The 25730-nt window shown below is 42.8% G+C and overlaps 1 protein-coding gene across 9 annotated transcripts in view; it reads left to right on the top strand.

The window, feature by feature from the left end:
- Positions 1–25730, top strand: part of COBL (cordon-bleu WH2 repeat protein) — a 398758-nt gene that overhangs the window by 128656 nt on the left and 244372 nt on the right. For all 9 annotated transcript variants that reach the window (XM_033930509.1, XM_033930508.1, XM_033930507.1 and 6 more), the window contains one exon: positions 3572–3778. In XM_033930509.1, the coding sequence (XP_033786400.1) occupies positions 3572–3778 (207 nt within the window). The remainder of the gene's footprint in view (positions 1–3571; positions 3779–25730) is intronic.

The following is a 25730-nucleotide window of genomic DNA, read 5'->3' as shown; positions in this document are numbered from 1 at the left end:
TGTTTATCAGCATTTTATTGGAGTAACATATCCCTGAGAAGCCCTTAGTCTCTGGAGTTCCCTGTTTTAACTGAGCCAGTGTTTCTATAGCAAGATGAAAGAATGAGGAAGAGAAGGGACACCCCTGCCTAATTATTCTGTGAATAGCGAAGGAAGATGACAAGCATCCGTTAACTGTAACCTGTGCCCAGGATTTTGTTGGTCTTCTGGTCACATGCTTCCAATCTTAAAGGGGTTACCATTTGGTTTCCCTCAAGAGCTGCATTTATATGCTTTATGATTGGTCACGTGTGGTCAGTTTTAAGTGGTATCCATCAGTTTCACAAGAAGAATTGGCTCATAGGTTTATGATTGTCTCCATTAGTTGCTTTCAGCCATTGTTTTCCATTACCATAGTCCTTTTACTAGGTTTTTATCACCATGTTTTTTTTACCATATTATTTTTATTGTGTTTTATTCCGATTGATATTTCTAATTTGGTTGAGCATTGTTCAGCATATCTTTTTATTGGATATTTAATTATTATATTTTTTAAAATTCTCTTTATTTTTATTTCTTGTTTTCCTTGTTGTTTTAAGGATTCTAATCCGCAATATATTTTATCCACAAATGTTTATCTAATTATTGAGCGGCTACTGTCCTGGTATGTAGTTTGAGTCTAATCTTCCCTCACTATTCTTGCTTAATTGTTCGCATTTTGCACATATGCATTCACATTCATGCTTTCGCATCTTTGGTTTAAGGACTCTTTTTGTCTTTCACCATTTAATCTTGATATCCACTCACATCTATTTTTCAATTTAGTGTCTCACACACTTTCATAGTTTTCATATAACAGACACTTGTGACGCCATCTGCACATTTATTAGCCCCATTCATTATTATTCACATTCACTTAAGTCTATTTTACAATCTAGTTTTGAAGCTCATCACATACATATTTTTAAACAGAGTAGTCACACTATTTTACAGTTCTTAGGACCCCTGAGGAAGGCATCTTTAGCCGAAACACGGTCCATGTTCAGTCCTCTTCAGTTTGTGCACATGTGGATTTTTATTGTAACTTCTTATTTATAATAATAAAATGCTAAGCGCACATGCGCACTCTTACTGCATGCTTCCCTGATTCCTGATACGTTGGGCTGTAGCAGTAGGAGTTCGCATGCGCGCCAGACAAGCCTCCCTGCTCTTCACCTCTCCACCTTGCGCAGCTGCAAAAACGGCCCCACACTCGCGGCTTCAGGCTCACTTAATCCCTTGCCACCCCCCCTTCCCTTCCCTTCCCGCGATCCAACCGGCTCACTTACTCCCTTGCCGCCCCCCTTCCCTTCCTGCAATCCGAACGGCTCACTTACTCCCTTGCGGCCCCCCCTTCCCTTTCTGCGATCTGACCGGCTCACTTAGTCCCTTCCTGCCCCCCCTTCCCTTCCCACGGTCCCGACTCCAAACCTGCCGACTCCAGCAGGCTGCAGCACTGTACACACGCTGCTTCGGGGCCTTCTACTGCCCTGATTTACTCTGGCATGTCCCTGATAACATCATCAGAGACGTGGCAGAGCAAATCAGGGCAGTAGAAGTCCCCGAAGCAGCGTGTGTACAGTGCTGCAGATGCTGCTGGAGTCGCAGGTTTGTCGGGACCACAGGAAGGGAAGGAAGGGGGGGGTGTGGAAATGGACTAAGGGAGCCGGCCAGACCGCGGGAAGGGAAAGGGGGGTAGGAGAAACGCTGCTGCTGCACAGGGAAGTAGTATGGGGGGAGGGAAATGGAGGGGGAGGGAATGCTGATTAATAATAGGAGACACAGAAAAACCCCCCCACATACAGCAGCCAAAGAGACAAACACTGAAACAAACACAGACAGAGAGACCAAAAGTAAGAAATACAGATAGCAGCCAAAGAGATAGACTGAAGGTGACAGTAAAAAAACCACACAGAAGAACAGGGGTCTAAAGAGACAGATTTAAATAAAAAATAAAAAAGGAGAAAGAGACAAACAGAAAAAAAAAGACACACACAGAAGGACAGGGGGCTACAGAGACAGACACCAAAACAAAGACAGACAGACATACAGCGGCCAAGGAGAGAGAAAGAGAGAGAGAGAAAGAAAGAAAGAAAGACAGACACACAAATCTATTCTAGCACCCGTTAATATCACGGGCTTAAAGACTGGTTGACTGAATAAACGCCTGCATCATGAACATCTTCTCCACAGTTTCTTTTGCTGTTGTTGTTGGACTTTCATCCACTGTTGGGTTTTCTCCTTTTCCTGTTACCCAGGATTTATGATGCAGTGAACCTTGGAAGCACTGCCAAAGGAAAATACCACAACAGCCTGTCGGATGCCTTTATGGCATATAATGACAGAACAAGCCCAATATTTTATGACCTCCTGGCCCTAGGAATGATGTTCAATAAAACCCATGTGTTGGCTGTTAACTATTGCCCTGTCATAAACCTGATTTGGTCTAGGTGCATCAATCAGGGTATCAACCCTTTTGGAGGTTCTAGGACCATACAAGTAACTTAAGAAGTCACTAGAATTGGTACATATGGGACTGTAATAACTGCATCTGATATCAAACCTATAGTTTCTCTGGGACCATGCAAATAGTTGCACTAAGTCTGTTGGAATTGCTGCAAACAGCTCCCAAAACTTGTAAAATTCAGGGTATAGGGTTTTCCTGAAGGGCAGCTGTGCAATTGCTCACTTCATTTCTTCCTAATATGTGCCAAAAGAAACTGCCTGGCCCACATTTAATGTGGGTAAGCAACCTTATTCTGGAAGGACCCAGTCTCTGTATCAGAGCTGTCCATCTGCCCATCTCATCTACAGAACTAGTTGGACATTCCACCTCTTGCGCACTAACTTTGCCAGTAGAACCAGGTTTCTCCCTATTCTCATAGAAATGTGCCACATATACCTTGATGTCTTCTCAACCTGCCCAGTCTTCAGGGCTAGAGTTTGTCCCTTGCTGGTACAGGACTGGGCCGGAGTGAATGGACATCACTCCTGTTTGAAGACCCATTGAATCCTCTCAGACCATCAATGATAGCAAGAGGTAGAGGAGGGTGATTGGGGGCTTGTTTTGTGGGGTGTGGGCAGGTCTTGTATTGGGAGGGATAAGTCATGGGGGGACCCTGATCAGGTAGCCCGATGGGAATAATGCTGCTTGTGAGGTGGCTTGCAAGCAGCGATATTCTGTTCGCCCCTGGGATTCAGCAACCTGGAGCACCAGAACCTCACAGGTTGCCGAATCCTGTGGGAAGTCAAGGTTTGCTGAATTCCCCCTAAATATTACTTTATGCTAATATCAGAGTCATATTTTATTAGAAAAAGAGCTTTAATAAAATGTGAAACATAATTGGCTCAGAAGTTGCTATTTTCTGTGAAAAACATAATAGATGGCATTTCATAATGCATGCCTTTTAAGAAAATATAATTAATAATAACAGTTTATATACCGCAATACCGTTAAGTTCTACGCAGTTTACAATAGATTAAGCGAGGTACAAATTGATTGAATAATAGTAAATTAAAACTTCTCTCTTTTTATTGGTTTTTTTTCTTAAAGGAGGAAAATGAAGGGCCGGGCTCCTCCTCCACCAATCTCTCCTGCTGTCATAAACACCGAAAAAGATGGAAAATGCGCCCTAGCTCCAGTGGGAAGAGCTGCCCAACAGAGCCTTATAGAGATGAAAGAAAATGTTCTTCACAGGAAAGTGGAAGTCACAATAGTCCTACCTGGGGGTATAGAAAAGAAGACTACCGTGCAGGGGAGGTAAGCTGCCATTCTTAGGCTTTCATGATACACGAGGCAATCTGCCTTAATTTATTACATATAACAGTTTTAGCGGATATGTTTTAGAAATGTTAATTTCTTTGATGCTCTCAAGCCAGTGACGGATCTGTGAAGTGTGCTATGCCGGGAGTTGTATTAAGACCTGCACTAAAATATTACTGTTTGCTATCAGGCCGCTTCAGAGACTTTTCTATCTCTTAAATTTGTTTTATTTTTAGTTTTTTTTATCTTCTTTCATTCTTTCTATTTTCTATCTCTTTGACTTTTTGATCTTGGAAATGTATTATGGGCTCCTTTTACTAAGGTGCGCTAGCGTTTTTAGCGCACGCAGGAAATTACTGCACGCTACACCGCGCGCTACGCTTCTAGAACTAACGCCAGCTCAATGCTGGCGTTAAGGTCTAGCGCGCGGGGCAATGTAGCGTGCGCTTTTCTGCGCGTTAAAGCCCTAGCGCACCTTAGTAAAAGGAGCCCTCTATGTTGTTGTTACATATTTTTAGTTTATCAGGTACTTTAGCTAGATTGTGAGCCTTCGGGACAGATAGGGTAGTTTTTCTCAAGTACCTAATTTCATTTTAGATTGATACATTGTAAACCACTAAGGTCAGCAAAATGCAGGAGTGGTATATCAAATCTTAAATAAACATAAACATTTTGTTTGCTTTTTTCCCTGCTATCTAGCCATAATTTGAGGTTGAGGGGTGGTAGATTCAAAGGCAATGTTAGGAAATTCTACTTTACGGAGAGGGTGGTGGATGCCTGGAATGCGCTCCCGAGAGAGGTGGTGGAGAGTAAAACTGTGGCTGAGTTCAAAGAAGCGTGGGATGAACACAAAGGATCTAGAATCAGAAAATAAGATTAAATATTGAACTAAGGCCAGTACTGGGCAGACTTGCACGGTCTGTGTCTGTATATGGCCGTTTGGTGGAGGATGGGCTGGGGAGGGCTTCAATGGCTGGGAGGGTGTAGATGGGATGGAGTAAGTCTTAAAAGAGATTTCGGCAGTTGGAACCCAAGCACAGTACTAGGTAAAGCTAAGAAGAAAAAATTTAAATTGAATCAGGTTGGGCAGACTGGATGGACCATTCGGGTCTTTATCTGCCGTCATCTACTATGTTACTATGTTACTTTTGATTTATGAGCTGTATTTCTAATTTTGTATGTCATTATCAGTATAAGTATAATAGAATTCATTATAAGTCACTAGTTCATTCTCTTTCTTTTTCTGGTGAGTCTAGTTCTGATTTTGTCTCTTTGCATGCATAGGCAAAGGGAGTACTTCTTGTTTTGGGGGAGCTTAGGACTGCAAATCCATGCTTGCAAGCAGCAAAACCAAGATTGGATCAGTATGCTGCGGTGGCATTTGGTCACCCTAGAATCATGGAGAGAGTACACTTTCTATGCTGTGTGGACCTTTCAGGTCTTTATCTGCCGTCATTTACTATGTGTTCTGCATTACGGTCATCACTTAACCCCCCTTGCCCTTTTACGAAGCCATGCGGCAATGGCCCAGAAGCCATTAAAATCCCTATCAGCTTCAGGGCAGTTACCGTAGCGGCCTGCGCTAAATGGGTGTCAGAAAAGACTTTTGCCAGTTCTATACTGCTTTAATTAAAAAAGAAAAAAATATAGCATTCATGGTAAGAGTAAGACGCAGCACCATATGGCTTGAAGAAGGCAAAAAAAACCCAAAAACCACTGCAAAATATGTGAAGCTTGTCTTGCACATAATGCTTTGATGCTTGTAATCAAAATTCTGAAACATCCAAAAATCCACCTAAGTAGGCACTTGGATATCCTAATAGCCGGGACGTTTAAGTGCCGATAATCAAAACAAACTTTCTGGATGTTCAGCAGCAATTCTAAGCTGCTGAACATCCAGAGCTCAAAGGGTTGTGTTGAGAGATGTATTATGGGTGAGCGTCGGGCGAGCTTAGACCTGGATGTCCTGCAGGGATAATCGAAGCTTTCTCAAGTCTGTCCTAGGCAGAACTTAGACTCAGGGAGTTAGACCTGTTTTAGTTGCGTCTAAGTTCCACAAAGGTGCCCAAACTGACAAGAAGACCACTGGAGGGTTTAAGGCATGATCCCCCCCACTTTACTCCCCCAGAGGTCACGACCACCCTCCCACCACCCAAAGTGGGGAAAATACAGTAGATTTGGCAGGGCTGAGCTGGTTTTGGTGCAGTTCTGTTGGCTCAGCTGATTATGGATTCCCCTGCTAGGATCAGCTGAATTGGCAGGGGGGAAAAAAATTGTCTCTTCCTCCCTCACGCCCACCGATCCCCTACCCCAACATTATGATGTTGAGCAAATCAGGGCTTTAGGCCCCTCCCAATGCATACCAAGATGCATTAGGAGGGAGAAGGCCCCTTCATTCCGAGTATGTGGCCCTATAGGCAGGAGGGAGTGGGCTTCCCTCGTGCTGATTTGTCAGCGGAAGGTATGGGGGTATCTGGGAATGTGGAGGAGGGGTCCAGAGATGTGGGTGGATGCTGGAGGTTCAGATGTTGGGGGATGTCGGGGAGGGGGGACTTTGGGGGGTGGGGTGTGAGGGAGGAAGAAACATATTTTTTTTCTTCCTGCCAATTCAGCTAATCTTGGTAGGGGAAACCATGATCAGCTGATGGGGATTCCCCTGCTATGATCAGCTGATAGCCTTTCAAACAAGGTAGTTAGGGATGTTTTTATATTTGAGAATGGCCAAAAAAGATAGACGTACTAAGTACCAAAATGTCTACATAGATCATTCTCAAAAATAAAAGATAGATGTCTGGCTGTTTTGAGAATGGACATTTTCTCTACTGGATTTCTTGACTTTTTTCCCAAAATGACCAAATTAGACTTAGACATCCTATCGAAAATACCTATCTTTGTGATATGGAAGCATGGTCTCCCCACACATTTGTGTTTGACTTCTTCAAGGAATGTAAAGAAAAGCTGTGAAAAGCAGATTGATTAAAGTTTTCATTGGCATGTTTCCTTTCCCAGGGAACATTTTCCAAGGGCTATCAAAACAATGCAGGGTTTTTTTTTCATTGCATCATTCCAGAGTAGCAGGAGTGTGATACTTTTCTTAAGAAGGACAAGGTCATAGCAGAATGCCTAATGAATTCATTGTTTCTGTCTTCACTAAGGAGACTATTGAGGAAATATGCATGTTGAAAATGGTAAATTAATGGTAATGATTTGGAGGACATGAAAAAAATCACACTGAACCTGGAAAATGATATAGGGTAAATTGACAAAAGAAAGGTAGCAAAGCACATCCACTAGATTAGTGGTCTCAAACTCAAACTCTTTGCAGGGCCACATTTTGGATTTGTTAATGTCTTATTAAAGAAATAACAATTTTGCATGAGGTAAAACTCTTTATAGTTTATAAATCTTTCCTTTTGGCTAAGTATTAATAATAATATTGTAATTTATAGCTAAAGAGACATATGATCAAGAAACTTTTATTCTACTTTTGTGATTATGATAAACATACCGAGGGCCTCAAAATAGTACCTGGCGGGCTGCGAGTTTGAGACCAGTGCACTAGATGGTGTATGCTATAAAATGCTGAAGGAACTCCAAATAAAGTTGCAGACCTATTAATATGTTGTAATCTATTGTATCAGTAAAATTGTGGTACTCAAAGATTGAAGCATGACCAATGCAACCCCAAAGTTTGAAAAGAGCTACAGGAGTTATCTAGTAAACCAAGGACCAGTGAGCTTGATGTCAGTAAAAGGCAAATTGGTAGAAACTATTCTGAAGTCCAAAATACTGAACATCGAGAGAGAGCTGATTTGATGAAACATTACCATCATAGATAAAAGCCAAAGGAAACCTTGCCTTATCAGTCTGCTACTTTTTTGAAGGGGTTAATAAACATATAGATAAAAGTGAGCTGGCTGATGTGGAGGGGCATTTTTCAAAGAACGTTCAAGTCAGGATTGGGACGTCATAACATCCCCAAAAAACATAACCACCTTACAATCATTTTTGAACATGGAAAATGTCAGGATTTCTTATTTGAAAATATGTGAGAAGGATGTTCTTGCACTAAAATCATCCAAAATGACCAGCCATTTTCCAAAATAAGATGTTCAAAATATGTACCTGAAGTTATCATAGAACCTGGTATCCACTGTCACTTTTACTTCTTAGGTAGGGTGAGAGGGGGTCGGTAATAACTGGGAAATGAAGGAGAGTTCATTTCTTTACCTATCCAGTGGTCATCTGCTCAATTAGGGCACCTTTTTATATCCTGGATGTGATTGAAACAAATCTAGATAAAAACATCCTTCTTTTTTGCCTTGGACATTTCTTCTTCGTTCCATTATCACAGAAAGATGTTCTGATTTTAGGCCAGCCCTAGTCCCACCCATGTTGGGGTCCAGTACAAAAAGAACTAAAGACTCTCTGTAAAGCTTAACTTATGTTCTAGCTATTTATATATACAGTATATGTTTTTATTATTTATATGTTCTTAATAAATTGATTGTTCTTGAGGATGATGTGCAGTGTCCCTTCCCAAAAATATCCCCCCCCCCAGTATTTTACTTTCTTCCATCATCGCCAAAAAATTTATTCCTCCTATCTTGGGTTGTTTTCACCAGGTCCTAGTAGATCCAGATTTTTTGTCCACAAAATAGTTTCAGAGAATTAACAAAAATATAATTTCACTAGTATTTTAGCCCATTACATTAACAGATACTAGAATATATGTCTGTCTCTTTTTATTTCTGTCTCTCTCCCTGTCCCTGTCTCTTTTTCTTTCTGTCTCTCTCCCTGCCCCTGTCTCTTTCTTTCTTTCTTTCTTTCTGTCTCTCTCCCTGCCCCATCTCTTTCTTTCTTTCTTTCTTTCTTTCTTTCTGTCTCTTTCCTTCCTGCTGTCTGTCTCTGTCTGGCCCTGTTTGTCTATCTGTCCCTGTCTCTTTTTCTTTCTGTCTCTCTCCCTGCCCCTGTCTCTTTCTTTCTTTCTGTCTCTCTCCCTGCCCCGTCTCTTTCTTTTTTTCTTTCTGTCTCTTTCTTTCTTTCTGCCTCTTTCCTTCCCGCTGTCTGTCTGTCTGTCTCTGTCTGGCCCCGTTTGTCTATCTGTCTTTCTGCCTCTCTCCCTGCCCCGTCTCTTTCTTTCTTTCTCTCTCTTTCCTTCCTGCTGTCTGTCTTTCTGTCTGTCTCTCTCCCTGGCCCCCTGTCTTTCATTCTCGTGCGCTGCCTGCCTGTCTTTCTGTCTCTCTCCGTGGCCCCCTTCTGTCTCCCCCCCCAAAGCAAACCAAGATTGCTTCCTGCTCCTCAGCACACCCCTCCCCCAAAGGAAAGCAAGTTCGCTCCCTGGCTCCCTTTTCCTCTCCCCCCCACTTCCTTGTGCAGCATCAGCAGCAGTATTCCCTCCCCCTCCATTTTCCTGTGCAGCAGCATTCCCCCCTTCCCTTCACTGTGCAGCAGCATTTCTCTTTGTTTCTGGCCGGCTCCCTTACAGTCCCTTGCTGAAGTTATTTTTGAGTCACGTGACATCAGAGAGGCTTCCGATGTAGGTGCGGCTCATGAGAGGAGCTGCGGCGGCTTTGAACTTAAAAATAACTTCGGCAAGGGACTGTAAGGGAGCCGGCCAGACTGCAGGCCGCAGAACAGTACCTGGGGTGCCGTGAGTTTGAGACCGCTGTGTTACATGGAGTGAGAGCGGGAGGGGGGAGTCACCTCCGTGGTCACCGCCTCCTTGCGTCCCTGCTTAAGGTGCCTCCGCATGCGCAGAACAAACCACCGCTGACTCCTTCTACCGTGCGTGCGAAGCCAAGGAGCTACGGATCACAGAGTGTGAAGTGTGCATTCGCATTTAGGGTTTTATTATGATAGATTATAGAGTTCAGATCTTGCTCAAAGACTAAACAGACAAAATGGCCCTGTCTGAGACCTCAGTAAGTGAAGTTTCCAAAACACCTGCGATCTTTTCTAGAGTGTTAAATCTCCTTTACTTTTATCTTGTTACTGAATTTGATTATTAATTTGATCCACCTTCTCATTCCTTGAATTCTGAGGTAAATAATCCCAACCATAGGCAGCAGAATGCTTTTTTGTTTGGGTGGGGGGGCTGCAAGCTCCGCCCCAGACCTGCCCAAGCTTCGCCCTAGACCCTTCCCCTATAATAGTACTAATTATAATACCATTTTTTCCATTCATTTTTCAGATATTCACAAAATATAATCTTATTAACCACAAAATTAAATACGCAAAGCACACTGTATGTTTCTCAACATTCATTCCTACCAGAATAGCTGCCCTTAGTCACACATGCAGAACACAGATAACCCCTATGCAAATACAGGACTACAAACTAAAAGTACTAATATATACAAACAAAATCCTAAGAGGCAAGACTCTGCATGCAGTACAACTCCCAGAGAAATAGAAACAAATGCATTTCTTCCTGAACAGTGCAAAATATAGACAGCAGATGTAATTTCTCAAAACTGACACAATTCAATCACTAAATTGAAAATAAAATCATTTCTCCTACCTTTGTTGCCTGGTGATTTTGGTTTTCAAACCATCTTTCCCAGTCTCTGGCTGCACGTCCTTCTGTCTGTGCTCTTAACTGTGTATCCAGGGCCACCATTTGCTGTTTTTCTCTTTCTGCCATACATCCGTCTTTAACATTAACTTTTAACATTCAACTTTCTTCCATTTTTTTGCTTTTTTCTCAAAATATACTTTTCCACGCCTTCCTTTCCCATTTATTCATGTGTACCATCTCCTCCCTCTTTTTTCTCCCCTACTCCCCTCTATCCGTAAGAAGCATTTCTTCTTATCTCTTCCCTGTCTCACCAATCGCTGTGCACCATCTCCTCCCTCTGTCTCCCTTCCCCTCCATCCCTATGCATCATCTCATCCCTCTCCCATGGTCAGACAGCTCTGTCTTCCCCTTCCCCCCTCATATGGTCTGGTATCTTTCTTCTCTCCTTCCCATAGCCTGGAATCTCTCTCCCCTCCCATGGTCTGACATCTCTCTCTCGTTCTCTCCTTCTTCCTGAGATCTAACATCTCTCTCCTCTCCTTTCTGCAGTCTGGCATCTTTCTCTCTTTCTCTCCTTCCCATTCCAGTTGTCGGACATCTCTCCTCCCTCTCAGTATAACATTTTTCCCTCCCTCTTCTCCACCACTATCATGTCCAACAATTCTCCCCCTTTCTTCCTTTCCCTATATACATCATCTCTCTTTCCCTCTCACGCCACACACCTATGTCCAACAATTCTCCGTTCCTTTTCCCTCCCCCACCGGCAGCATTTCTTTATCTCCATTCCCACTACACCACCTGTGCAGCATCTCTCTTTTACTCCTTCCTAACCCCCCAGCCCATGCATTTGTCCTTCCCAACCCTCTCCCAGTATGTTCAGTATCTGACTTTCCCAACCCCCTGAGCATCTGTCCTCCCTGCCTTCCCTACCCTCTACATCCAGCCTCTCCCTGCCAGGCTCTGCACCTAGCTCCCTCCCCCATTAGACTCTGCACCCAGCCACAGCCACTCCCTCCCATCCCAGACTCTGCACCTAGCCACCCCGTCAGATTCTTCTCCTCTCCTCTGTCAGACTCTGCACCCAGCCCCCCCCATGTTTGACTCTGCTCCCAGTCCCATTCCCTTGTGCGCTCGCTCTGCACCCTGCTCTGTCATCCTACCTCCTCTGGCCTGGTGGTCCAGAGGTGCAGCGGGCAGGAGCCCGCTGCTAACCCAGTTGGTTGCAGCTGGTTTCTTCTGCCGCTGAGTGGGAGCGCGCTTTGATGCTCTTGCTCGGCGCTCAACGGCTTCTTTGACTGGTCTTTATCTAAGTTTGAGTCACGTTCTTATTTAGTAAAATGAATTTTAGAGTGGGGAAAGGAGTCTCTCTTTGTCATATGTTGTTTAAGGCACAGAGAAAATCCTTTGAGCTTGGGTTCTCTGAAATCCAAACTATCTATATTCTCCAGGAAAAATACACTGCTGGACAATCGTTTGCAGCTTTTGAGTGCCCAACAACATTTCTTTCTGTAAAACCGCCTGTGACTTGTTGTCCAGAAGAGCCATTACTGATCCATTTTCCTACATGACAAATAAGCCTACCAAATGGGGAAGCTTACTGAAGGTGTACACCTCTGGATCCAAGTGGAATTCTGTATGCAACCTGACATTTCTGCTGCATGCCCCTCATTTGACTAATTTGCAGTCTGTCAAGGAAACAGAAGTAGCACGAGGGCTATACACTCTTTGGGCTTCCGTGTTCTCAACAGCAATGCTTGCACACTCGGGCTGTCAACTTTTATCCCTACCAGTGGTGGAGCAACACTATTCAAGAACTTTTTACCACACCATGTCAGTAGGGAAAAAGAGGTACTGATGCCCCTGTATAAGACTCTGGTGACCCTGTACAAGCCTCGGTTATTTCCATTATGCATAAAAAGGACATAAAACTGTTTTAGTCCTTTATTTATGTGTAAACAAAAGAACCATTTCCCCTAGGTTATAAAAAGTCTTCAGGGTAGGTTCCTGTAGCTTCATTGCCCATCTGTCTTTCTGCTTTATTATTCCAAACTCTTGTCTTTCTGTTCTCTTAGTGTCCATACTGTTCTGAGTACATTGGGGCTCCTTTATAAATAATATATAAGAATTGCACATATGTTAGATGATACATAAGGAAAGGGCTTGAGGCAGACTGGCCTCTTATTTAAGGAGACTAAAATACACTCATGATAATTCTTATTCTCTAAGGCAGGTTCACAAGTTAGAACTCACATGAAACTGGAAACATTTTTTTTTTTTTCTAAATCATTCAATGTTTATTAAACAACTCTGTATTACATCATGGCTCAAAATTTGTCAGTACCTGTATGTGTTTTTGCTTTATAGAAAAAAAGAAACAAGAAGAAAAAAATACCAACATCTAAATGCCCATCAAAGAACTCCCAATCCCATACCCCGCCCTCCCCCTCACTTGAGAGCAGCCTTAAAAAGACCCCCTGTTTTACTAAGGTGCATTATGCATTTTAACACGTGCTAAATATACATGCGTGCTAACGCATCCATAACTACCATGCACGCGTTAGCGTTTAATGCATGGTTAACGCTCACTAATATTTTAGCGCATTCCTTTGTAAAAGGAACCCTCAGACTGACACAGAAGTATAACATGCACAGATCAGTACACCCATATATACACACAGGCCCTCCTCCAAAAACTGTTAATAGAGTTTTAAAATATTACCTTCCAATCCAGAGACACAATTTACCAGTAAATACTACTGGACTGTCAAATGTTATTTTTGTTCATATTGCTCTCTTTTTCCTTGTAAAGTGACTGGGTTTTTTTTCATACTTTCTAAATTCCTCACAAATTTATTTCTAGCAGAAGGGTGGACTGTCTGCTTTTGTTCAGTTCTGGCCTGGGTTATTTTTGCTGGTAAGAGTAATGTCCAGAGCCGCGTGCTGCAAATGATGGGGCTTCCCCCTCCCAATGCATCTTGGGATGCAGTGGGAGGGGCCAAAGGCCCTGATTGGCTCAAAATGTGCAAGGCCCTGTACTACTTTATTTTCACACTGGTAGTGGCTGTGGCTGTGGCAGTGAAGTTAACAAAAAAATGAGGTAGAGTAAAGCACATGGGGAGATGCATTTTAAGTTTAACATCTTAGGGTTCCTGGTTCAATTTTTGTATTTATGTTTATATTTTTTGATTTGTGATCCCTTCTTTTGTATTTGTTGAGGATCTATCTGTGTTTTACATATGCCTGAAGCTGGTATTATCCCAGGACAAGCAGGCAGCATATTCTCTATGTGGGTGACGTCATCCACGGAGCCCCGTCGCGGACAGCTTTTCAAGCAAACTTGATTGAAGATCTCAAAGTTTGCTAGTGCTGCCCACGCATGCGTGAGCCTTCCTGCTCCACTAGAGGGCGCATCCCCTCCTCGTGGTCTTCAGTTCTTAGTTTTCCGCGGAGCCAGAAAGCCCTGTCTCTCTTCTCTGCGTTCTGCAAGTGCCTTTCTAGTACCGCGGCTTCTTTATTTTATTTTGGGAGTCGCTGTGCGGTTTGTGTTTTGATTTCTGCTTTGTTTGTGTGGTTTTTTTTTTTTTTTCTCGGTGACCGGGGGCTCCCAGTTCACCTTGGCCGCTTGGCCTCGCGTGGCCATGGCCGTCTACCACTCTTATGTCCCGGCCTCTTACCGGGTTTAAGAAGTGCTCCCAGTGCGGTCGGGTTATTTCCATCACTGACCCGCACTGCTGGTGTATTCTTTGTCTGGGTGCAGATCATCCGATGGACTCCTGTCCTTGTGCTACTCTCCAGCCTCGGACTCTTCGCCGTCGTAGGGCCAGGTTTGCGGAGCTCTTCGCCATGGAGTCTGCTCCTGCTTCAACCCCGGTCTCGGCCTCGACCTCGGCCTTGGCCTCGAAGTCGGCCTCGAATACCTTGGCCCTGGGCAAGTCTTCCTCGACCTCGAGGGCCTCGACGGTCTCTACCTCGGCTCCGGGTAAGTCTCCTCTTCCTCCTTCAGGTTCAATTCAGCCACCAAAGAAGCCTTCCTCGGAGTCTCTGGCCATCCTATGTGTTTTGCTTTGTCAGTAGTAGATAAAGTATATTGGTGTTCTAGGCCCAGTGCGATATTTGTAGTGCTGCCTATTAATGCTGTTTGAATTATAGGAGTTAGTGCTATTGTTATATGTTAAATTTTCTGCATGTATTTTAAGTAGGGAATAGGGATTTTTTAAAAGTTTTGTATTTCACAATGTCCCTGGTGGTAGAGAGATTTATGCTGCTTTTTCTCAGATGACATGAGACTTAGAATATTTTCTTTGTATGGTAATTTCCATGGAGAAATGAGCTAGTTCTTCTGTAGTTGTAGTTGGGGGGAAGGCAGGAATTTTGTGGATGCAGAGCATATTTACATTTAATTCATAAACACTGCCTTCTGGTGCAAAAGGTACATCAGTAAATTTAACTGCCGACTTGATCTCACCGGCCCTGCACGGACCGGCAGAAATTTTCTGTGGACCGGCACCGGTCTGCGGACCGGCGGTTGAAGAACTGTGCTGTAGACTACACACTGCAAATTCAGTAACAAAAGTAACAGTCTCTGCAGAAAACCAGCAGGCTACAGTTTCTTAGAAGCCATGCAGGTTGATACCAGCAAGTTAGTTGTAGCTTTGAGTACCATTCAGCTAGGAGACTTAGAAGGCCACATATTTGAGTAACAGCTTCACTAGTTTTCATAGTTGTTTAAAACATTACAAAGCATGATGATTAGATGAGGGGCAGAATAGAGATTGGGAATTTCACTAGCAACAGCAGCAGATGAATCCAGAGACCAATGGGATAGCACACATCTACCAGCAGGCGGAGATAGAGAAACTGAATAACAGGTGGTCCTATTGGCTGGCACTCCTCCTGTATCTCCAGTATTCTCTATCTCCCAGCAGGAAATGGTCACTATTCAACTAGCTCCTAAATTCTGGCTGTGATGGAACTTTATTTTCTCCTGTTGAGGTTTCTCTTCAGCGAGACTGCCATTCTGTTTCTCCTGTTGAGGTTTCTCTTCAGGGAGCTGGCAATGCTATTTCTCCTGTTGAGATTTTCTCTTCAGTAAGACAGGGGTGTCCGGCAGAATGGTGCCGGCTTTAGGGGTTACACTTGGGCCCCCCCAGGTCCCTGCCTCACCCTCCCTCCATTGCTAGAGGGTCTGACTGGGTCTCAATCTTTTCTTCTTTCCCTTCTCTGTTAAAAAAAAAAAAAAGAGAGACCACAGTTGATACATTCTGCCCTGCTTTTGCTGCACTACTAGCTCTAACTGGCTTCAACTAACAACAAGCTTGTGAGTATGTCTGGTTTTTACTGTTGTTTGAACTTTAGGTTCTGTTTGGGAGTCTTAGTACTGTGGGTTCGGTCATCATACATTTAAGGAATGGATATTTTATTGAGGCTAAGTTTTCTGACTAGAAATCCGTTGAGGGAGCCGGGACTTTCCTGCTCTTTGCATGCACGCGCTTGGTTTCCTTGTTGGTTACAGCGCGGCAGTAGCGGTGCGATTTCATGCTCTCACTTGTTGGGTTTCAGTGCAGCAGTAGTAGTTCTGTTTATTCTGAGGCTCTCTTTCGTCGGTGTTTTTCACGGCCATGTGCAGCTGATTGTGTAGGTGCCGGTTTATAGCAGTGCGTATGAGATGGGACATGTTCCCTCTAAGCGGGCGGGTGTTGTGAGCAAACTTTTTTCACCGTGAGCCAAAAATATCGGGCGCCAGCAAGTTATGAGCCAACTCGCCCGATTCTCCTCTCGCCGCCCTGCCATCTGCCGTACGCCTCTTCCGATCGTGCGCTGTGACGAGAAACGTGTGCGCTGCGATGTAATATTTTGTGCGCCAGCGCACGCCAGCGCAGCTTAGCGGGAACACTGGTTCAAATTGTTTTATTTATTTCCCCAAATTTTTTTTTGTTATACGCATTGAAAATATTTGATATTGCGTTTAAATCAAAATCTCAATAAACTTGAAACGAGTGCCCGTGAGATTGTGGGAGGGTTAAATACTCAAAACTTAGAAGTTTTTGCTACGCCAGCTTTCTGGTATCTTTACATACAGTGGCGTACCTAGCATATGTAACATCCGGGGCCCATCATTTTTTGGCACCCCCCCCCATCTGTAAGAAAAACATGATTTTTAGTAACAAACCACACGTCACACATGAGTACCTAGGAAAAGGCAGCATCTTACATATTGCAGTGAGCAGTACATCAATACACCCACTGTAAAACTAAACAAGCCAGACCAGCACAGATCAATCCTACACCGTCAATCCTAACAGAAAACCATGTCTTTCGAACACACAGAACACAGAAAACACCTTCGCCTAGTAAGGAATATGTAATCACAAACTAACCCCTCCCTCTTTTACAAAACTGTAGTGTGGATTTTAGCTACGGAGGTAACAGCTCTGATGCTCATAAAATTCTGAGCATCAGAGCTGCTACCACCAAGGCTGGTGCTAAAAACGCTTCACAGTTTTGTAAAAGGGGGGATAAAATAAAAATACATAGACAAAGGTTAAATTGAACCAGCAAGAAGCTGGACTCTGCATACAATGCTTCACAGAAACAGTGACACATGTCTCCTAAAGCAATAAATAAATAGAAATTTTTTTCTACCTTTGTCTTCTGTGGTTTCTCCTTTCCTCATCTTCTTGTAACTCTCTTCCTTCCATCCACTGTCTGCCGTCTCTCTTCCCCTATATGGCATCTTCTCTCCTTCTATGCCCCTTCCAGAAACTGTATGCCTCCCCCTTCCATCTCTCCTTTCACCCCATTGGTCTGGCATCTCTCTCCTCGCCTTCCCTCTCCCACACCTCTCCTCATAGTCTGGTATCTCCCCTTCCCTGATTCTCTGGCATCTCTCTCCTTTCCTTTTCTTCCATCTTTCGCTCCCCCTCCATGCTCTCACATCTCCCCCTTCCTTTTCCCTTAGACTGGCATACCTTCCTCCTACGCTCCAAGCCCTGGCATCTCCTTTAATTCCCTCCCTCATCTTCCTTCTCCCTCCAGCTGGGTACCGCAACACTCTTCCCTGCAGCTCTGCACTTCCCCACAATTGCCATGCTTCGGTTCCTCTTCTTCCTTCCTTCCTCCCCCCCCCCGCGGGACCCTGCGGCACCATCAACTCTTACTCCCTCTAATGTCGGCCCTGCAGCTCCAGACTTCCTCGCACCTTCTCCCCTCCCCCTTTGGATCGCTATTATTTTAAATGTTATAGCCGCGGAGCTGTATCCATCAGTGGAGATGTCTAACCTCGGCCTGCCCCGGAACTCTTACTGCAGCAGCCGCCCGTCTAGGCAGGAACAGGAAGTCACTGTTGCAGTAAGAGTTCCGGGGCAGGCCGAGGTTAGACATCTCCACTGATGGATACAGCTCCGCGGCTATAACATTTAAAATAATAGCGATCCAAAGGGGGAGGGGAGAAGGTGCGAGGAAGTCTGGAGCTGCAGGGCCGACATTAGAGGGAGTAAGAGTTGATGGTGCCGCAGGGTCCCGCGGGGGGGGGGGGGAGGGAAGGAAGGAAGAAGAGGAACCGAAGCATGGCAATTGTGGGGAAGTGCAATCCCCCCAATGCGTCCCCTTACCTTACCGACGCGTGTGTGCGCTGTGAAGAGAAACTTTGCGCTGCGATGTAATATTTTGTGCGCGAGCGCAGGCCAACGCAGCTTAGCGGGAACACTCGGTCCAGAGGTTTTTTCCTTGGAGGAGTTTTGTCTCGCAGCTACTTGGTCTTCCAAGAGTGCTTTCTCTCAGCATTACTGGTTAGATGTGGGGGCGCATGCGGTAGATGCGTTTAGTGCTTTGGTTGTTGCGAAGGCAGCGTTTGCTTCCCACCCAGATTGAGGATTGCTTTGCTACATCCCATTGGTCTCTGGATTCATCTGCTGCAGTTGCTAAGGAAGGAAAAATTATGTTCTTACCTGTTAATTTTCTTTCCCTTAGACGCAGCAGATGAATCCAGAGCCCCACCCTTTCTGGATATTGTCTGTCGGTTTTTTCTTTTCCAACTTTCTAAGTTTGTTATTATTGAGGGTTGTATTCTGTATTATTGCCTTTTGAGATTTGTTATGGGAAAGAAGTTTTTTACCTGCTATGCCTATTGATGGTTATGGATGCTTGGGCAAGGCACTATACTGGAGATACAGGAGGAGTGCCAGCCAATAGGACCACCTGTTAATCAGTTTCACTATCTCCGCCTGCTGGTAGATGTGTGTTATTCCATTGATCTCTGGATTCATCTGCTGCATCTAAGGGAAAGAAAATTAACAGGTAAGGACATCATTTTTCCTTAATGTATTTTTCGCTCCATAAGACGCACCTGACCATAAGACGTACCCACTTCTAGAGGAGGAAAAAAAATAAAAAATCGGACTCAATGGTGTGCCCTGTACCCTGTCCCTCCTCTGGTGGTCTAATGGTAGGCCGGGACAGGGTACAGGGCACATCTAGTGGTGGGCACGTCCAATGGTAGGCTGCCCCAAACCAGCTTGCCCCCCTGCCCCAGACCAGCCAGCCTTCTCCAGGACCACCAGCCAGCCAGCCCCAGGCAAGCCCCCCCATACCTTTTTAAATTCTGCCCAGCAGCTCCAGTCAGCTTCCCTCCCTGCCTGCTGCGGCACCTACTTTGCAGACAGTGCTCGCAGCCTTTGCTCTTCCGGGCTCCTCCTTATTTCCCGGCTAGCAGCGAAACAAATCAACAGTGTGGATGTCAGGAGCAAGCTTTACACTCTCTCGCTTGGCCCCACGCTGCTTTCTGAATGGCTTTCATAAGTTCTCGTGAGTCCCGCGAGAACCTACAGCAGCCATTTGGAAAGCAGCGCGGGGCTGAGCGGGAGAGCATAAAGCTTGATCCTGACGTCCGCACTGCTGATCTGTTTCGCTGCTGGCCGGGTGAGGGTGGAGGGGGTTAAAAAAAAGGTGGTGCAGCAGGTGGGTGGGTGGGTTTAAAAATGTGGTGTAGCTGCGGGGTTATACAATGGTAAATTTGTACCTTCGCTTCATAAGATGCACTGAAATTAAAAGTGCGTCTTATGAAGCGAAAAATACGGTATATGCTCATCTGCCCAAGGTTGTAGACAACTAAAATGGTAAATGCCGAATGTACTGATTAGCTTCAATTTTATGAGCTATTTGATACAATCTTATGATGTCTTTTGGAGACAGGAATGTGATTTCAGAGGGAGAACAGAAAGATTTTGTCTCCTTCAGTTGTCGTCAAGATTATGTTCAGTGATATTAGGGAAGTATGGATTGAATTTAGGCATGTGTCCAATAGAGCCAGTATACTGTAGAGGTTAACAGAGTTTTGGAAGTTATAAAAGCTGTGTATAGTTGTTGGGATAATATTCCTGCCTTTATTATTAAACATCTAGCAGGTAAGGTAGGGCTAATGATAGCAACATTTAATTAATCAGTCCTTAGGTGGAGACAGTGTACCTGATTGTTTGAAAACTGCAATTATCACTTCAGTTTCAAGGAAGGAAGTTTGGAGGTCTAAGGAGGTATCTTCTTATCGTCCTGTATCAAATTTTAGAAAAGGTGGCGTTCGGTCAGTAAATATGCTGAAATTCTTCTGTTGGCTATTTAAGATTTGGATGGGCAGACTGGACGTGCCATTTGGTCTTAATCTGCCAACATGTTTCTATGTTTAAGGATGCGTTGATAGCAGGATTTTAGTGCATTATGAATGCAATTAGATTTGACAGCAGCCTTTAATTCTGTATTCCAAGACCAATTATTAAAATGTTTTTTAGAGCTTTGGGATGCAGGGTAGGGTTCTTGGCTGGTTCAGAGAATACCTTGCAAGAAATCACACTATGTGTTTGTTTGTTTATTCATTCATTCATTTTTTTCTAGTCCGTCCTCCCACAAGGAAGAATTTTTCTAATGTGGTTCCAGTTCATTGTAGAGATCATCAGGTGTCGTTTTTTTGATCCCTACGTCAGACCTGTCTAATACATTATCTTGGCAACCAAAACACACTTATATGAATGTTTTACTTTTTTTCTTATTCTCTTTTTTGACTATGCTCTCAGATGCCTGCACTGTACAATCATAACAGATATATGCCACAGTTTAAGCAGGACAAAGGTATCTTTCATCCAGCTAAGTCTTTCAAAAGTGCTAATATATAGTGTTACTCATTCAATAGTGCTGAATATACAAAAGTAAGTGATAAGAACCGGCACTTATTTTTTATGACTTGAGTGCCGATACCACAGTTGTAGCAGTAACAATAAGTGCTACAACTGTGGTATCGACACTCAAGTCGTAAAAGATAATGTAACCCCCCTCCTTTTTCTGTACCAAAGTGCTGAGGATCCTAAACTGTAGTCATGGTGTCCAAGTGGCTTAGCTCAACACCCAGCCAGAAAAAGAGGAAAGTCAGAAGAAAAATGAACACTAGCCACTCTTAACTTGGATTTTAAGAGAACTGGCTAGGATTAAATGTTTTGAAAATCAGATAAAATATACAAAGGTTATAAACATTGTAATGAATAGCCAGACTAGATGCAAGATGCAAAAACAAATTTATTTAACCAATTCAATAATTTGTCTTTAAAATGGTTAAAAGCAAATAAAATCTTTTAATAAGTTATAAAGTGCTTATCATTATAATTTAATAACATTTGCCTAACTGGATCCAGTGTTCTAATATTCTAACGTGTTTCAGCATTCACTATTTATCACTAATACATACTGATGACTGAACAACAGTGTTTCCTTTACAGTACAGAAACCTCTCTTTATATTACACGGTTCTCAGGGTCATAAATGCCATTTAAAGTCATAGAGTCTTAACTTCAGGTAGGCAAAATTGTTCTTAGTAGAAATTAAAATGACTTCTGTCTTTGGTGAATTTTACTTATCTTTGTTCTTCATTCTTCAATCTTCAGGCCTCTTTCCTTCATCTGTTCTTCTCCCTACACCTCTCTAAGTCAAATAAAAATAAGAGGAAAAATACCCTCACTCCCTATATGTAAGTATCTTAAGTTTGCCTGTCAGCTCAGGATACCTAAGAACTGTTCCACTAAATAAGTTTAAAAGAAATAAAAATAGTTTCTATAATAGAACTCTATCTAAACTATTTTTTATTTTCCCTAAACTAACTATTGTAGCAGACTGAGTTCTCTTCACTTACATTTTTCCATATTCTTAGGCAGACATTAAAACAACACACACCTTTCTCACCTAACAATTTGCCTTAAATCTGTTAGTCATACACACAATTTTTATTAAAGTTTCATTCATATATCTCACCTTCTATCTCACTTACTCTCATTTACATACAGAGCTAAACCAGAACCGGTTTCCCTTCTTCAAAGACAACTCAGTCTGTCTACTGTCACAAGCCAGTTGATGTCGCTGCAGACTTGTACAGCCAATCAGAAACATTCTTACATTAGCATAGATTCTCAACACATTCTAATCAATATCTTTACTAAAATAGCACTGCATTAGGAAACTACCAACAGCACCTCTGCTGAATGTGGGCTCAACATTCCACAACACAACACCAGCACAAATACTCCACAGTATCTGACACAACACATGGCCATATGCCTCTGGAAAATGGACCAGGTATTTAATTTATATTATAACCTTGGTTATAATAAGTGCCGGTTCTTATCACTTACTTTTGTATATTCAGCACTATTGAATGAGTAACACTATATATTAGCACTTTTGAAAGACTTAGCTGGATGAAAGATACCTTTGTCCTGCTTAAACTGTGGCATATATCTGTTATGATTGTACAGTGCAGGCATCTGAGAGCATAGTCAAAAAAGAGAATAAGAAAAAAAAGTAAAACATTCATATAAGTGCGTTTTGGTTGCCAAGATAATGTATTAGACAGGTCTGGTGTTTGGATTATCTGTCGATATATATGACCTGTTCCCATTGTTAAACATTTTAATTTTTTGATCCCTGTAATATTTATATCTGGCAGCATTAGCTAAGGAAATTGATAGATTTGGCTTTGAGACCCATATATTTGCTATTGATTATACAACTGTTGCACCTCGCATGATCATTTAGCTGTAGAAGCTAGGTTAAATGAATGTTTTTGATTGCTGTTTGGCTTAATGCAAAGCATTTGACAAATTATTTTGCTCTCAAGAATGGAAAACTAACTTGGATTGATACTTTATCCATCATGTTCACAAGGTATTTATCTTATCTGTATGCTGTTTTACATCGCTGTATGGGTGTTCAAGCTATGTCTTTTTAATGTTTGTTTATAATGTTTCTTTTATCTTATTTTAAAACTTTAAAAAAGATGGTTCTGAACTTAAAAGAAAAAGGTTTCCAATATAGAGTCTTTTTGAAAAACAGTAAAACCTTGAATTGCAAGTAACTTGGTTTGCAAGTGTTTTGCAAGACAAGCAAAAAACATTTGATTAAATTTTAACTTTATATACAAGCAATGTCTTGCAATACAAGTACATACGGTATACACACATCATCACAACTGAGCCGATGGTTCTTCTCTCTCTGATGCTGCAGGAGTGTGGTAACTAGTCTAAATGAGCGAGGTCTTGCAATACAAGTATGTATAGTATTTTGTATTAAAGTTTTTGGGTTGTGAAACAAATCGTTTGAGTTTCCATTATTTCCATTATTTGCTTTGATATACGAGTACTTTGTATTACAAGCATGCTTCTGGAACAAATTATGCTCGCAAATCAAGGTTTACTGTATCTGCAATAGTACATGTGTATTTGCCAGCATGTACAACAGGAGCAGCCATTTAGAAGTATGCATAAAGATAAAATGAATGGCAGAGACCTGGCAGCTTCCATGTAAAAGTGTTGAGTTTGCAACTTTCACATGTAAGAGGTGCCTCTTCCATGTCTGATTGTCCCATTTTACAAACCTCCAAGTGTAAGTTCTGCCAATTAATTAGTAAGCCAATCAGAAAAATAATATTTTTCTTTTTTTTGTCCTAAATAGGGAAACAGCAGAAAAGCCCACCGCGAAAAACACAGTGCTTAAATGTTTAAATATTTGGTGCAGGGAGGGCCCTCAGTCTTCACAACTCTTAGCCAGGAGAATAAGATAAACTGCCCTCCGAAAAGAGTTGTCACTTTAACAAACCCATAAGGGTAATTGTTTGGGAAACATCCCCGGGCTACTCCCATTGTGAAATCAATAAATCAAAAGTGCACAAAATCGTAGTGCCAAAATCAAAAGGGCTGAACTGCTGTTGCTCTATACTAGAACATACTTTCAGTGTCCATAGTCCATACCATCGTAATGAAAACAAAAATTCACAGTCACAAAAATGCCAGAGTAAATCATAAATCAGCTCAATAATTATCTCACTGGTATGAAAACTCAGGAATTTCAAACAGCTCCAACAGGGCTCCGTTTCAAAGGTTAATCCCTTCTACTTCAGGAACTGTGGCACTGCTTCACTTAGTTGAATATTTCCAGCAATCTGTGAAGTAAGGCAGGTAAGGCTAAAAATGGCACCTTACCTGCTTTACTTCACTGGGGAGTGTGACAAAGTGGTTAAAGCTATGGCATCAGCACCCTGAAATTGCAGGTTCAAACCCACGCTGCTCCTTGTGACCATGGGCAAGTCACTTAATCACTCATAAGAACATAAGAATTGCAGAGAAGGGGACGGAGCGAAAGTAAAATGGCGGCCTGATTCTTCCCCGAAGATACCATCGTACCTGTTTGCAAACTTTTCGATTACCCGATGGTAAAAAGGAAGTCTAAGGTCTGTGTTTTCCCGGACAAAACTGTTACCTTTTCAGGCCTGATGGATGCTTTCGTGGAGTGCAGCTCTGTAGCGGCAGGATCGGAGGTTTCCTCTGCTGGCGAACTCGTGTGAATTGAGGCGCGAGATTTCTCCTTAGAGGGTGTCACACTATCCTCCGAGGAGCGCAGTCCACCTTGCTGTCCAGGAGCGACGGGAGGAGTCCTTTTTGGACGTGCGGCTCAGGAGTCCTACTTGCTGGTCCTACGGAGCGGGAGGACTGACTCCGGAAGGGGGCGAGAGGACGGAAATTAATCTTTCCAGCAGGCGTTGAGAAGGCACTGACGAACACTATAAGAATGTATCCAGATGTTTCTTGATCCACCCAGAAGAGAAGGAAGCAATTTCTTATATTGAGACCCCGGGCAATTCAGTTGGGGGCGACTTTTGTCTTAAGATACCCCTGCAAATGCGTGATAACTTATAAAAATGATAGATATGTTTTCTTTGAACTGCAACAGCTGTCTAAATTTGTTTCAGCCAGAGAGCAATTAACTTCTACTACATGAATTTTGCTGTTTCTTAAATAGCGCAAGGATATTTACTACTTGTTTAGAGCATTCAGGCCTACATTTTTTGTTTCCTATTATTGATTTCCTTTGCTTAGTTTCAGTTATATTTAAACTACGCCCCCAATTATAGTGGACTAAAAATATCTTGTATTGAGGATATTACTTGTAATACAGAACCAAAATTCTTTAAATTTACACAATATTTTTTCCTGTTTGACTTGTTATGATGTCAATTTTAAAATATGAATAAAGAAATAAAAATATATATAAAAAAAGAATTGCCGCTGCTGGGTCAGACCAGTGGTCCATCGTGCCCAGCAGTCCTAACTGAGACTAGCCTTAACTGCGTAAGTTCTGGTTCAGCAGGAACTTGTCTAACTTTGTCTTGATCCCTGGAGGGTGTTTTCCCCTATAACAGCCTTTGGAAGAGCGTTCCAGTTTTCTACCTCTCTCTGGATGAAGAACTTCCTTACGTTTGTAAAGAGTGCCTCTCGTTCTCTGTACCTTGGAGAGGGTGAACAACATGTCTTTATCTACTAAGTCTATTCCCTTCATTATCTTGAACGTTTCGATCATGTCCCCTCTGTCTCTTCTTTTCAAGGGAGAAGAGGCCCAGTTTCTCTAATCTCTCGCTGTACGGCAACTCCTCCAGTCCCTTAACCATTTTAGTCACTCTTTGGACCCTTTCAAGTAGTACTGTGTCCTTCTTCATGTACGGCGACTAGTGCTGGATGCAGTACTCCAGGTACTCCATTGCCCCAGGTACATTAGATAGATTGTCCCAGGGAAAAAATGCTTGAATACCTGAATAATTTCATGTAAACCATTCTGAGCTCCCTTGGGAGAATGGTTTAGAAAACTGAATGAAGAGATTCTGGACAAGAGAGGCTCAATCTTTAAATGGTTTATTTCCTTCAAAATCATTTGTTCAAGATTTCAATGCATAATGATTATTCAGACTCCTATGCTCTATTGTGTGGAGTCCCTCAAGGCTCCATACTCTCTCCAGTATTTTTCTGGAGACCTAATGCTGCACTAATTCATTTCTCAGGCATGAGCACTTACTTTGTATTGGTGATATCTTTATTATTTCCTATACCACAAAAAACCATCTTAATTTGG

The sequence above is a fragment of the Geotrypetes seraphini genome, chromosome 2 (genome assembly GCF_902459505.1).
Source record: "Geotrypetes seraphini chromosome 2, aGeoSer1.1, whole genome shotgun sequence".
NCBI lineage: Eukaryota > Metazoa > Chordata > Amphibia > Gymnophiona > Dermophiidae > Geotrypetes > Geotrypetes seraphini.
Note: the sequence above shows the minus strand (reverse complement) of the source record. Positions and strands in the feature narration are given on the sequence as shown.